This window comes from Heterodontus francisci, unplaced genomic scaffold (assembly GCF_036365525.1).
Source record: "Heterodontus francisci isolate sHetFra1 unplaced genomic scaffold, sHetFra1.hap1 HAP1_SCAFFOLD_890, whole genome shotgun sequence".
NCBI lineage: Eukaryota > Metazoa > Chordata > Chondrichthyes > Heterodontiformes > Heterodontidae > Heterodontus > Heterodontus francisci.
This window is the reverse complement of record NW_027142207.1, coordinates 244485-259056: the sequence shown is the minus strand read 5'-3', so window position 1 is coordinate 259056 and position 14572 is coordinate 244485. Positions and strand designations below refer to the sequence as shown.

Below are 14572 nucleotides of genomic sequence, written 5' to 3'. Positions count from 1 at the left end.
AAGCATCCAGGAGGGCTTCTTGAAACAATATGTAGATAGTCCAACTAGGGATGGGGCCATTCTGGACCTGGTATTGGGGAATGAGCCCAGCCAGGTGGTTGAAGTTTCAGTAGGGGAGCATTTCGGGAACAGTGACCATAACTCCATTTATATCAATGACTTAGATGAGGGGAGTGATGGCATGGTAGCTAAATTTGCAGATGATGCAAAGATAGATAGGAAAGGAGGTTGCAGACCAATAAAGATAGGTTGAGTGAATGGGCAAAAATTTGGCAGATGGCGTATAATGTGGGAAAATATGAAGTTGTTCACTTTGGCAGGAAGAATAAAAAAGCTGAGTATTACAGATGGGACATGTACAAGAAGGACAGGTTGCATCTAAACTGGAGGGGCAGAGGGGGTGGGAACCAGAGGTCAGCAGGTGAAATAAATGAGGGGGAACTAGTGAATAAGGCCAGTAAGACTAAGAGGAAGAGCAGGCAGGGAGATGTTGCGGAGAACAGCGGGACTGGTGGTCTGAAGTGCATTTGTTTCAATGCGAGAAGTATAACAGGTAAGGCAGATGAACTTAGAGCTTGGATTAGTACTTGGAACTATGATGTTGTTGCTATTACAGAGACTTGGTTGAGGGAAGGACAAGATTGTCAGCTAAATATTCCAGGATTTAGAAGCTTCTGGCGGGATAGAGGGGGATGTAAAAGGGGTGGGGGAGTTGCATTACTGGTTAAGGAGAATATCAGCTGTACTGCGGGAGGACACCTCAGAGGGGTCATGCAGCGAGGCAATATGGGTGGAGCTCAGGAATAGGAAGGGTGCAGTCACAATGTTGGGGGTTTTCTACAGGCCTCCCAACAGCCAGTGAGAGGTAGAGGAGCAGATATGTAGACAGATTTTGGAAAGATGTAAAGGTAACAGGGTTGTAGTGGTGGGTGATTTTAACTTCCCCTATATTAACTGGGACTCACTTAGTGCTAGGGGCTTGGATGGGGCAGAATTTATAAGGAGCATCCAGGAGGGCTTCTTGAAACAATACGTAGATAGTCCAACTAGGGATGGGGCCGTACTGGACCTGGCATTGGGAAATGAGCCCGGCCAGGTGGTCGAAGTTTCAGTAGGGGAGCATTTCGGGAACAGTGACCATAATTCCATAAGTTTTAAGGTACTTGTGGATAAGGATAAGAGTAGTCCTCGGGTGAAGGTGCTAAATTGGGGGAAGGCTAATTATAACAATATTAGGCAGGCACTGAAGAATTTAGATTGGGGGCGGCTGTTTGAGGGTAAATCAACATCTGACATGTGGGAGTCTTTCAGTTGATTAGAATCCAGGACCAGCATATTCCTGTGAGGAAGAAGGATAAGTTTGGCAAGTTTCGGGAAGCTTGGATAATACGGGATATTGTGAGCCTAGTCAAAAAGAAAAAGTAAGCATTCGTAAGGGCTGGAAGGCTAGGAACAGACGAAGCCCTTGAGGAATAGAAGGACAGTAGAAAGGAACTTAATCAAGGAGTCAGGAGGGCTAAAAGGGGTTATGAAAAGTCATTGGCAAACAGGATTAAGGAAAATCCCAAGGCTTTTAATATGTATATAAAAAGCAAGAGGGTAACGAGGGAAAGGGTTGGCCCACTCAATCACAGAGAAGGGAATCTATGTGTGGAGCCAGAGGAAATGGGCGAGGTACTAAATGAGTACTTTGCATCAGTATTTATTTATTTATTTAGTTAGAGATACAGCACTGAAACAGGCCCTTCGGCCCACCGAGTCTGTGCCGACCATCAACCACCCATTTATACTAATCCTACACTAATCCCATATTCCTGCCACATCCCCACCTTCCCTATATTCCCCTACCACCTACCTATATTCGGGGCAATTTATAATGGCCAATTTACCTATCAACCTGCAAGTCTTTGGCTGTGGGAGGAAACCGGAGCACCCGGAGAAAACCCACGCAGTCACAGGGAGAACTTGCAAACTCCGCACAGGCAGTACCCAGAATTGAACCCGGGTCCCTGGAGCTGTGAGGCTGCGGTGCTAACCACTGCGCCACTGTGCCGCCAAAGAGAAGGACTTGGTGGATGATGAATCTAGGGAAGGGAGTGTAGATAGTCTCAGTCATCTTATTATCAAAAAGGAGGAGGTCTTGCAAAGCATTAAGGTAGATAAGTCCCCAGGGCCTGATGGGATCTACCCCAGAATACTGAGGGAGGCAAGGGAAGAAATTGCTGGTGCCTTGACAGAAATCTTGGCATCCTCATTGGCTACAGGTGAGGTCCCAGAGGACTGGAGAATAGCCAATGTTGTTCCTTTGTTTAAGAAAGGTAGCAAGGATAATCCAGGAAATTACAGGCTGGTGAGCCTTACGTCAGTGGTAGGGAAATTATTGGAGAGGATTCTTCGGGACAGGATTTACTCCCATTTGGAAACAAATGGACTTATTAGCGAGAGGCAGCATGGTTTTGTGAAGGGGAGGTCGTGTCTTACTAATTTGATTGAGTTTTTTGAGGAAGTGACGAAGATGATTGATGAAGGAAGGGCAGTGGATGTTATCTATATGGACTTTAGTAAAGTCTTTGACAAGGTCCCTCATGGCAGACTGGTACAAAAGGCGAAGTCACACAGCATCAGAGGTGAGCTGGCAAGATGGATACAGAACTGGCTCGGTCATAGAAGACAGAGGGTAGCAGTGGATGGGTGTTTTTCTGAATGGAGGGCTGTGACTAGTGGTGTTCTGCAGGGATCAGTGCTGGGACCTTTGCTGTTTGTAGTATATATAAATGATTTGGAGGAAAATGTAGCTGGTCTGATTAGTAAGTTTGCGGACGACACAAAGGTTGGTGGAGTTGCGGATAATGATGAGGATTGTCAGAGGATACAGCAGGACATAGATCGGTTGGAGACTTGGGCGGAGAAATGGCAGATGGAGTTTAATCCGGACAAATGTGAGGTAATGCATTTGGAAGGTCTAATGCAGGTGGGAAGTATACAGTAAATGGCAGAACCCTTAGGAGTATTGACAGGCAGAGAGATCTGGGCGTACAGGTCAACAGGTCACTGAAAGTGGCAACGCAGGTGGATAAGGTAGTCAAGAAGGCATTCGGCATGCTTGTCTTCATCGGTCGGGGCATAGAGTATAAAAATTGGCAAGTCATGCTGCAGCTGTACAGAACCTTAGTTAGGCCACACTTAGAATATTGCGTACAATTCTGGTCGCCACACTACCAGAAGGATGTGGAGGCTTTGGAGAGGGTACAGAAGAGGTTTACCAGGATGTTGCCTGGTCTGGAGAGCATTAGCTATGAGGAGAGGTTGGATAAACTCGGATTGTTTTCACTGGAACGACGGAGATGGAGGGGCGACATGATAGAGGTTTACAAAGTTATGAGCGGCATGGACAGAGTGGATAGTCAGAAGCTTTTTCCCAGGGTGGAAGAGTCAGTTACTAGGGGACAGAGATTTAAGGTGAGAGGGGCAAAGTTTCGAGGGGATGTGCGAGGCAAGTTCTTTACACAGAGGGTGGTGAGTGCCTGGAACTTGCCGGGGGAGGTGGTGGAAGCAGGTACGATAGTGACGTTTAAGAGGCATCTTGACAAATACATGAATAGGATGGGAATAGAGGGATACGGACCCCGGAAGTGCAGAAGGTTTTAGTTTAGGCAGGCATCAAGATCGGCGCAGGCTTGGAGGGCCGAATGGCCTGTTCCTGTGCTGTACTGTTCTTTGTACTTAAAATGGAGAACGACTGCAGAATTCCAATGTGCAGAGGGATCTAGGTGTCCTGTTGCATGAGTCACAAAACGTTAGAGTGCAGGTACAGCAAGTAATAAAGAAGGCTAATGGAATGCTATCCTTTATTACGAGAGGAATTGAAAATAAAAGTAAGGATGTTATGCTTCAGTTATACAGGGCATTGGTGAGACCACATCTTGAATACTGTGTGCAGTTTTGGTCTCCTTTATTTAAGGAAGGGTGTAAATGCATTGGAGGCGGTTCAGAGGAGGTTTACTAGATTGATATATGCTTTGTCTTTCAACACACCATTAACATATTGTTTGCCTTTGCTCCACGCCCTTCTGGTCAGCTATTCTGTGATCTTGTCCGATCTGCACCTTCTCCTTTGTTATCTCTTGCCCCCCCCCCCCGCTTTACTTGCTTATAACCTTTAACATTTCTAATATTCGCCAGTTCTGAAGGGTCACTGACCCGAAACGTTAACTCTGCTTCTCTCTCCACAGATGCTGCCAGACCTGCTGAGTGTTTCCAGCATTTCTTGTCTTTATTTCAGATTTCCAGCATCCGCAGTATTTTGCTTTTAGTTTACTAGATTGATACCTGGAATGAGCGGGTTGTCTTTTGAGGAAAGGTTGGACAGACTGGGCTTGTTTTCACTGGAGCTTAGAAGAGTGAGGGGAGATTTGATTGAAATTTATAAGATCCTGAACGGTCTTGACAAGGTGAATGTGGAATGGATATTTCCTCTTGTAGGGGAGTCCAGAACTAGGGAGCACTGTTTTAAAATTAGGGGTCACCCTTTTAAGACGGAGATGAGGAGAAATCTTTTCTCTGAGGGTTGTGCCACTTTGGAATTCTCTGCCTCAGAAGGCGGGGGTCATTGAATATTTTTCAGGTGGAGGTAGAGAGGTTCCTGTTAGCCAGGGAATCAAAGGATAGATGGGAGTGTGGAATTCGAGACAGAAACACATCAGCCATGATCGTATTGAATGGTGGAGCGGGCTCGAGGGGCCGAACGGCCTACCTCCGCTCCCAATTCGTAAGTTCATCGAAAGCTCTCAGCAGGTTACAGTGAGCAGTGTTTTCTTTTCCAGGAGTCACCATCATTTACCCTCCCCCATTCCCTCGCTTTCACGCCCCCTCCAGTCTAATTCCTCCAATACCCTACCCTTCAATTCTCCTCTTCTCTAATTCCCTCCGCTCCCACTCCCTTCCCCCTACTCCAATTCCACTCCGCTTCCCTCTCCTATTCCCTTATTCACACCCCTCCATTTCCTTCCCCTTCAGGCCAGCACCCTCACCCCGCATCCTTAAAGTCCCCTCTCCTCCCCTTCTGGGGGCGGCACAGTGGTTAGCACCGCAGCCTCACAGCTCCAGCGACCCGGGTTCAATTCTGGGTACTGCCTGTGTGGAGTTTGCAAGTTCTCCCTGTGTCTGTGTGGGTTTTCTCCGGGTGCTCCGGTTTCCTCCCACAGCCAAAAGACTTGCAGGTTGGTAGGTAAATTGGCCATTATAAATTGCCCCTAGTATAGGTAGGTGGTAGGGAAATATAGGGACAGGTGGGGATGTGGTAGGAATATGGGATTAGTGTAGGATTAGTATAAATGGGTGGTTGATGGTCGGCACAGACTTGGTGGGCCGAAGGGCCTGTTTCAGTGCTGTATCTCTAAACTAAACTAAACTTTCACAGTGGAGGGAACTGATACAATATTATAAAAATACAAGTCTTGCTGGTGGCTATATGTGTTTTTATTTATTCTTTCATGGGTGTCACGGGCCAGGCCAGCATTTATTGTCCATCCCTAATTGGCCTTGATAAGGTGGAGGTGAGCTGCCTTCTAAACCGCTGCAGTCCATGTGGGGTAGGTACACTCACAGTGCTGTTAGGGAGTTCCAGGATTTTGACCCAACGACAGTGAAGGAACCTTCTGAAGGGCAATTAGGGATGGGCAATAAATGCTGGCCTAGACAGTGATGCCCACATCCCATGAATGAATATAAACAAAATGGTTCCAAGTCAGGATGGTGTGTGACTTGGAGGGGAAATTGCAGGTGGTGGTGTTCCCATGCATCTGTTGCCCTTGTCCTTCTAGTTGGTAGAGGTCTCGGATTTGGAAGGTGCTGTCAAAGGAGCCTTGGTGCATTGCTGCAGTGCATCTTGTAGATGGTACACACTGCTGCCACTGTGCGTCGGTGGTGGAGGGAGTGAATGTTTGTAGATGGGGTGCCAATCAAGCGGGCTGCTTTGTCCTGGATGGTGTCAAGCCTCTTGTGTGTTGTTGGAGCTGCACCCATCCAGGCAAGTGGACAGTATTCCATCACACTCCTGACTTGTGCCTTGTAGATGGTGGATAGACTTTAGGGAGTCAGGAGGTGAGTTACTTGCCTCAGGATTCCCAGTCTCTGACCTGCTCTTGTAACCATGGTATTTATATGGCTGGTCCAGTTCAGTTTCTGGTCAATGGTAACCCCCAGGATGTTGATAGTGGGGGATTCAGCGATGGTAATGCCGTTGAATGTCAAGGGGAGATGGTTAGATTCTCTCTTGTTGGAGATGGTCATTGCCTGGCACTTGTGTGGCGCAAATGTTACTTGCCACTTATCAGCCCAAGCCTGGATATTGTCCAGGTCCTTGCTGCATTTCTACATGGACTGCTTCAGTATCTGAGGAGTCACGAATGGTGCTGAACATTGTGCAATCATCAGCAAACATCCCCACTTCTGACCTTATGATTGAAGAAAGGTCATTGATGAAGCAGCTGAAGATGGTTGGGCCTAGGACACTACCCTGAGGAGACTCCTGCAGTGATGTCCTGGAGCTCAGATGATTGACCTCCAACAACCACAACCATCTTCCTTTGCGCTATGTATGACTCCAACCAGCGGAGGGTTTTCCCCAATTCCCATTGACCTCAGTTTTGTTAGGGCTCCTTGATGCCATACTCGGTCAAATGCTGCCTTGATATCAAGGGCAGTCACTCTCACCTCACCTCACGAGTTTCAGCTCTTATTGCTCATGTTTGAACCAAGGCTGTAATAAGGTCAGGAGCTGAGTGGCCCTGGCGGAACCCAAACTGAGTATCACTGAGCAGGTTATTGCTAAGCAAGTGCTGCTTGATGGCACTGTTGATTGACACCTTCCATCACTTTACTGATGATTGAGAGTAGACTGATGGGGCGGTAATTGGCCGGGTTGGATTTGTCCTGCTTTTTGTGTACAGGACATACCTGGGCAATTTTCCACATTGCTGGGTAGATGCCAGTGTTGCAGCTGTACTGGAACAGCTTGGCTAGGGGCACGGCAAGTTCTGGAGCACAGGTCTTCAGTACTATTGTCGGAATATTGTCAGGGCCCATAGCTTTTGCAGTATCCAGTGCCTTCAGTCGTTTCTTGATATCACGCGGAGTGAATCGAATTGGCTGAAGTCTGGCATCTGTGATGCTGGGGACTTCAGGAGGAGGCCGAGATGGATCATCAATTCGGCACTTCTGGCTGAAGATTGTTGCAAATGCTTCAGCCTTATCTTTCGCACTGGGCTGAGTGTGTGAGAGAGAGAGTGTGAGAATGTGTGTGTGTGTTTATGTTTGTGTAAGTGTGTCTGTGAGTCTGCGTGTCTCTACGTGTGTGAGAGTGCGTGTGTGAGTGACTGTGTAAGCGTGTGTGAGAAAATGTGCGCACGGGTGTGTAAGAGAGAATGGGTGAGTATTTGTCTGAGTGTGTGTGTGAGAGACGGTGTGTGTGTGAGAGCGAGTGTCTGTGTTTGTGTGAGAGAGACTGTGTGTGAGTCTGTATGTGTGTGGCGAGAGAATGTGCGCGCGGGAGTGTGTGAGCGGGCATGTGCGTGCGTGACTGTGTGTGTGTCTGTCAGAGTGTGAGAGAGAGAAGTGTGTGTCTGTGTGAGCGCGTGTCTCTACGTGTGTGTCTACGTGAGTGTGTTTCAGAGTAAGAGTGTGGGTGTGTGTGTGAGAGAGAGTGTGTCTGTGTGTGAGCGTGTCTCTACGTGTATCTGTGTGTTGAAAGTGAGAGACCGTGTGTGAATGTGTGTGAGAGTCTCTGTAAGCGTGTCGGAGAGAATGTGCGCGCCGGGAGTGAGAGGATGGGTGAGTATTTGTCTGAGAGTCTGTCTGTGTGTGTTTAAGAGTGTGTGTATGTGTAAGTGCGTGAGTGTGTGTGAATGTGAGAGTGAGTACGTGTGTGTGTGTGTGTGTGTATGTCTGATAATGTTTGTGAGAGTGTGTGCGACAGTGTGAGAATGTGTCTCTGTAGCGAGTGTGTGCGAGAGTGTCTGTCGGTGTGTGTGCGAGAGAGGTGTGTCTGTGGGTGTGAGTGTGTATGAGAGAGAATGTGTAAGTGTGAGAGTGTGAGTGAGTTTGTCTGTGAGAGAGTGTGTGTAGGTGTGCCTGTGGGTGTGTGAGAAAGTGAATGTGCCGTGAGCGAGTGTGTGTAAGTGACAGAGGTGTGAGTCTGTGGGTGTGTGACAGAGTGTGTAAGCGAGGTGTGTGTGTCTGTGGGTATGTGAGTGAGTGAGTGTGTAAGCATGTATGTGTGTGTGACTGTGTGTGTGTGTGTGTGAGAATGAGTGTGCATAAGCATTTGTGTGAGAGTGTCTGTGGGTGTGTGTGAGAGAGAGTGTGAGTGTAAGCGCGTGTGAAGTGTGAGATAGAGTGTGTGTGAGAGTGTGTGTGTAAGCATGTGCGTGCGTGTGACTGTGTGTGTGTGAGTGTGATACGAGTTTGTTTGACTGTGTAAGCATGTGTGTGAGTGTGTCAGTGTGTGTGAGAGAGTGGCAGAGTGAGTGTGAGAGAATGTGTGTGTGTGTGTGTGTGTGTGTGTGCCTTTGTGTAAGCGTATGTGTGTGACAGAGAGTGAGAGTGTGTGAGAGTAAGCATGTGAGAGAGTATCTGTGGGTGTGTGTGAGTGTGAGAGAGAGTGTGAGTAAGCGTGTGCGTGAGAGTGTCTGTGGGTGTGCGTGTCTGATAGCGACAGAGTGTGTGTGTGAGAGAGTCTGAGTGAGAGTCTGAGAGAGTGAGTGTGAGAGTAAGTGTGTGTCAAGTGTGTGTGAAAGAGTGAGTGTGAGAGAGTGTGTAAGTGTGCCTGTGGGTGTGTGAGCGGAGTGTGTGTAAGTGACAGAAGTGTGAGGGTGTGTCTGTGGGTGTGTGTGACAGAGAGTGTGTATGTGAGTGTGAGTGAGTGTGGGTAGGTGAGTGACAGTGTGTGTGTGTGAGTGAGTGTGTAAGCATGTGTGTATCTGTGGGTGCGTGTGTGTGTGTGAGAGAGAATGAGTGTGCGTAAGCATTTGTGTGAGAGTGTCTGTGGGTGTGTGTGTGTGAGAGTGTGAGTGTAAGCGCGTGTGGTGAGTGTGTAAGCATGTGCGTGCGTGTGACAGTGTGTGTGTGAGTGAGAGTGTAAGTGTGTGTGTGTGTAAGTGTGTGTGTGTGTGAGAGTGACAGAGTGTGTGTGTGTGTGTGTCTAACAGTGTGAGGGAATGAGTGTGAGACTGAGTGTGAGAGAGTGTGAGTAAGTGCTGAGTTGTGGAGCAAACAGAATGGTAGTAGTAAAAAACAAACAAATTCCATCAAAACTGTTTAAACATGTTCATTTGTTAATTACACAATCCGGCCACGATCCCAGGACAGCCAACTTATCAGGACACATTGCACAGACAAAGGCAACTTCACTCGAAAGGCGTAGAGGAGGAGACGACCCAGGAGCAGGTGAACCTGCCAGTGATGCTGAAGTTCAGGCCCCAGGATCCCTACCTGATAAAATCTAGTGAGAAAATGCCACCTCCAGTGTACGGAGCCAGGAGGTTATCAGTGCCACATGCGTTTTCAGCACCGCCCCCCCAAGTCGAATAGCTCCCAGTGGCAGAGCCCCGCCACTGCCCACCCGGGAACGGCACGGCCCGCAGACGTGGGAGGGGTGGAGACTGGTGGTAACCCCAGGGAGAGTCAGCCCCTTCACGGAGGGGAGCACACTCCGAGTTCTCAGATTCAGAACATCACGGTCGGCAGATTGGAGGGCGGGAGAGAGGGTGAGGGAAGGGATGGGAGTCCGCCTCTGAAACAGGATTGCCCGGACTCCATCACATCACTGCACACTGGTCACCGCCCAATGCCGCGTTCTCCGGTAGGTTCACCCCATCCAGGTCAAAGTTCAGTCCAGGAGGCTGTTGGATGGAGAAGAGGGAGGAGGAGATCATTAGTCAGGGGTTTCAATGTTCCAAAACACCCGCTCCGAGTTCCCTCTACACTGTCCCCATCAAACACTCCCAGGACAGGTACAGTACGGGGGTTAGATACAGAGTAAAGCTCCCTCTACACTGTCCCCATCAAATACTCCCAGGACAGGTACAGTACGGGGTTAGACACAGAGTAAAGCTCCCTCTACACTGTCCCCATCAAACACTCCCAGGACAGGTACAGTACGGGGTTAGATACAGAGTAAAGCTCCCTCTACACTGTCCCCATCAAATACTCCCAGGACAGGTACAGTACGGGGTTAGATACAGAGTAAAGCTCCCTCTACACTGTCCCCAATCAAATACTCCCAGGACGGACAGGTACAGTACGGGGTTAGATACAGAGTAAAGCTCCCTCTACACTGTCCCCATCAAACACTCCCAGGACAGGTACAGTACGGGGGTTAGACACAGAGTAAAGCTCCCTCTACACTGTCCCCATCAAATACTCCCAGGACAGGTACAGTACGGGGTTAGATACAGAGTAAAGCTCCCTCTACACTGTCCCCATCAAACACTCCAGGACGGGTACAAGTACGGGGGTTAGATACAGAGTAAAGCTCCCTCTACACTGTCCCCATCAAACACTCCCAGGACAGGTACAGTACGGGGGTTAGATACAGAGTAAAGCTCTCTACACTGTCCCCATCAAACACTCCAGGACAGGTACAGTACAGGGTTAGATACAGTGTATCGGTGGTTGAGATAGAGGAAAGCTCCCTCTACACTGTCCATCAAACACTCCCAGGACAGGTACAGTACGGGGGTTAGATACAGAGTAAAGCTCTCTACACTGTCCCCATCAAACACTCCCAGGCAGGGTACAGTACGGGGGTTAGATACAGAGTAAAGCTCCCTCTACACTGTCCCATCAAACACTCCCAGGACAGGTACAGTACGGGGGTTAGATTACAGAGTAAAGCTCCTATACACTGTCCCATCAAACACTCCCAGGGACAGGTACAGTACGGGGTTAGATACAGAGTAAAGCTCCCTCTACAGGAACAGGATTACAGAATGGTAGGGAAGTACGTAGGGGTTAGATACAGAGTAAAGCTCCTCTACACTGTCCCCATCAAACACTCCCCAGGACAGGTACAGTATGGGGTAGATACAGAGTAGATCTACACTGATCCATCAAGACAGGCAGGTACAGTTGGGGGGTTGATACAGAGTAAAGCTCCCTATACACTGTCTCATCAACACTCCAGGACAGGTTACAGCACGGGGGTTAGTCAGAGTAAAGCTCCCTCTACACTGTCTCCATCAAACACTCCCAGGACAGGTACAGTACGGGGTTAGATACAGAGTAAAGCTCCCTCTACACTGTCCCATCAAACACTCCCAGGACAGGTACAGTACGGGGGTTAGATACAGAGTAAAGCTCCCTCTACACTGTCTCCATCAAACACTCCCAGGACAGGTACAGTACGGGGGTTAGATACAGAGTAAAGCTCCCTCTATGCTGTCCTGCAGAAGCCTCCCAGGACAAGCCCAAGTGGCGGGCGTGTGACTGAATCGTCGTCTAAACGGAGCCCGATTGAGGCGAAGGCTTTGAAATTCATACTCACCACGTCAGCAAGTTCCTTCGGTGGTTCCCCGAGATCTTGAAGCTAAGAGCGGGGCGGGAGGAGTGGGGGGGGGGGGGGATCGGTAAAAAGATTGTGTGAGAGAGGGAGAGATAGGTGAGAGTTCGCTACTGACACAATACACATCTCCGCTGGTGTTAAAATTACTCTAAACAGTTTTAAACCGGAGCAAATGCAGAGGCAACATGGGGAACTGGACAGAGGGTGACTGATCAAAACGGCCAAAGCAAGAAACCGCCCATTCCTTTAACACGGATGTTGGCAAATGATAACAGCACGTAGAAATGATACACAGTGACTGACACCCCTGCAGTGTGATCAGTAAAAGTGTCGAAGGTTAAGGGGAAGGCGTAGGGGAAATTGGGCTTTATAAACAGAATACAAGAGCAAGGAAGTTATGATAAACCTGTATAAAACACTGGTTCAGCCTCAACTGGAGCACTGTGTCCAGTTCCGGGCACCACACTTTCAGAAGGATGTGAAGGTATCCGAGAGGGTGCAGAAAATATTTACGAGCATGGATCCAGGGATGAGGGACTTCAGTTATGTGCCTTCGTGTTTGGCTGGAATCCGCTCCTGCCTCTCCCACCACCTCCCCCCAAAACAAGTCTCCAAGTCCCCATCCACCTGCTACACGAAGGTCCCAATCCCCGCCCCCCACCCCCCCTCAAATTCCCCCGGCTATTCAACTGCATGAGTCCTCGCAGTTTGTCCATAATTCCTCCTGCTTCCACCCATCCCACCGCCCCCAACCAAGCCTCCAAGGCCCCACTCGTCTGCCAGATGACGTCCCAATGCCCTTCCCTCCAATTCCCCCTTCCATTACTCCCCCCCGCCCCCCCCAGTAATTCGACTGCGGGAAGCCTCGCAGTCTGCCCAGGAGCCCTCCTGCTCCTTCCCGCCCACCATGTCTCTAAGTCCGCAGCCACCTGCTGCACAAGGTCCCAACACCCTCCTCTCCAATTCCGCCTTCCACTATGCCCCCGCAACTATTCGGCCGCGGGAGGCCTCGCAGCTTTCCCCGAAATCCCTCCTGCTCCTCCCCTGCCCCACCTACTTGCTGCATGAGGTCCCAGGATGGTCTCAAAGCGGACCTGCTGCTGCCCCTCGGGCTCTCCGGCCTTTTCCGTCTCGAACTCCTCGCAGATCTGGCCCATGATCTGGTGCTGCCGTTCGTATCGCTGCACCTGCTCCCCGGGTAGCGTGTCGCGGTGGGCCGCCAGCCAGTCAGGGTACTGGGAAAGTGGGAAAAGGGGGTGGGGGGGGGACCAAATAGTTCACAAAAGCAGAAGCTCCTTAACTCCCCGTCTCCCCAACTCTGTAAACTACAGCAGTAGGGGGTGGAATGAATCCATCTGCGTGTGTACGTGTGTGGGCCTCAACACAAAAATAAGTGGAGGGGAATGAGAGGGGCCTGGGAAAAGCTCTCTCATCTCCCCCCTCTGTCTGTCTCCGATTCTCTTGCTGTCTGTCTCTCTCCCACACTCCTGTGCATGTGTCTCACTTGCTCCAACTCTCCCACACTCTGCGTTGCTCTCTCATGCTCTGTCTCTCTTTCTTCACAGAATCGTTACAGTGCAGAAGGAGACCATTCGGCCCATCGTGTCTGCACTGGCTCACCGAAAGAGCAATTCCCTCAGTTCCATTCCCCTGCCTTCTCCCCATAACCCTACACATTCTTCCTTTTTTAAAATTCATTCATGGGATGTGGGCGATGCTGGCCAGGCCAGCATTTATTGCCCATCCCTAATTGCCCTCGAGAAGGTGGTGGTGCAGCTGCCTTCAATGAGACTCCATTGGGGTCCGGAGTCGATGTTGAGGACTCCCAGGGCAACTCCCTCCCTACTGTATACCACTGTGCCACCACCTCTGGTGGGTCTGTCCTGCCAGTGGGACAGGACATACCCGAGGATGGTGATGGCAGTGTCTGGGACATTGTCTGTAAGGTATGAGTCCGTGAGTATGACTATGTCAGGCTGTTGCTTAACTAGTCTGTGGGACAGCTCTCCCAACTTTAGCACAAGCCCCCAGATGTTAGTAAGGAGGACTTTGCAGGGTCGACAGGGCTGGGTTTGCCGTTGTCGGTTCCGGTGCCTAGTTCGATGCCGGGTGGTCTGTCCGGTTTCATTCCTTTTTATTGACTTTGTAGCGGTTAGGTACAACTGAGTGGCTTGCTGGGCCATTTCAGAGGCATGTAAGAGTTAACCACATTGCTGTGGGTCTGGAGTCACATGTCGGCCAGACCAGGTAAGGACAGCAGATTTCCTTCCCGAAAGGGCATTAGTGAACCAGATGGGTTTTTACAACAATCGACAATGGTTTCATGGCCATCATTAGACTAGCTTTTAATTCCAGATTTATTAATTAAATTCAAATTCCACCATCTGCTGTGGTGGGATTTGAACCCATGTCCCCAGACAAATACTCTGGGTCACTAGTCCAGTGACAATACCACTCCGCCACAACCCTACCCACCAATTAGACATATAACTCTCTAATTCCCTTTTGAATGCTTCAATTGAACCTGCCTCCACCACGTTCTCAGGCAGTGCATTCCAAACCTTAACCACTCGCTGCATGAAAAAGATTTTCCTCATGTCACTTTTGCTTCTCTTACCAAATACTTAAAATCTGTGCCCTTTCATTCTCAATCCTTTCACGAGTGGGAACCGTTCTCTCTATCTACTCTGTCCAGACCCCTCATGATTTTGAATACATCTGTCAAATCACCTCAGCCTTCTCTTCTCCAAGGAAAACAGTCCTAACTTCTCCAATCTATCTTCATAAATGAAATTCCTCATCCCTGGAACCATTCTAGTGAATCGTTCCTGTATTCTCCCCAGTGCTCTCATGCATTTCCTCAAGTCTGGCGCCCAGAATTGGATGCAATACTCCAGCTGAGGCTGAACTAGTGTCTTATTCAATTTCAACATAACCTCCTTGCTCTTGTACTCTATGCCCCTGTTAATAAAGCCCAGGATACTGTATGCTTTATGAACCGCTCTCTCAACA

General features: G+C 49.3%; 1 protein-coding gene across 1 annotated transcript; it reads right to left on the bottom strand.

Moving 5' to 3' along the window:
• Window positions 1-9309: 9309 nt before the first annotated feature.
• Window positions 9310-14493, bottom strand: pex19 (peroxisomal biogenesis factor 19). The gene is made up of 4 exons (XM_068028396.1): window positions 14327-14493; window positions 12618-12795; window positions 11543-11584; window positions 9310-9899 (listed from the first exon to the last, which is right to left on the bottom strand). The coding sequence occupies exons 1-4, from the start codon at window positions 14491-14493 to the stop codon at window positions 9816-9818; spliced, it is 471 nt and encodes a 156-aa protein (XP_067884497.1). The 3' UTR covers window positions 9310-9815.
• Between the last annotated feature and the right edge of the window lie 79 nt (window positions 14494-14572).

Excerpts from the sequence above, each read along its gene's own strand:
- pex19 (XM_068028396.1), bottom strand. The coding sequence starts at position 14,493 with ATGTTGAAATTGAATAAGACACTAGTTCAGCCTCAGCTGGAGTATTGC. Across the intron at positions 12,796-14,326 it reads TATGAAGATAGATTGGAGAA|TACCCTGACTGGCTGGCGGC; the intron begins GTTAGGACTGTT and ends CCACTTTCCCAG. Across the intron at positions 11,585-12,617 it reads CCTGGGACCTCATGCAGCAA|CTTCAAGATCTCGGGGAACC; the intron begins GTAGGTGGGGCA and ends CCCCGCTCTTAG.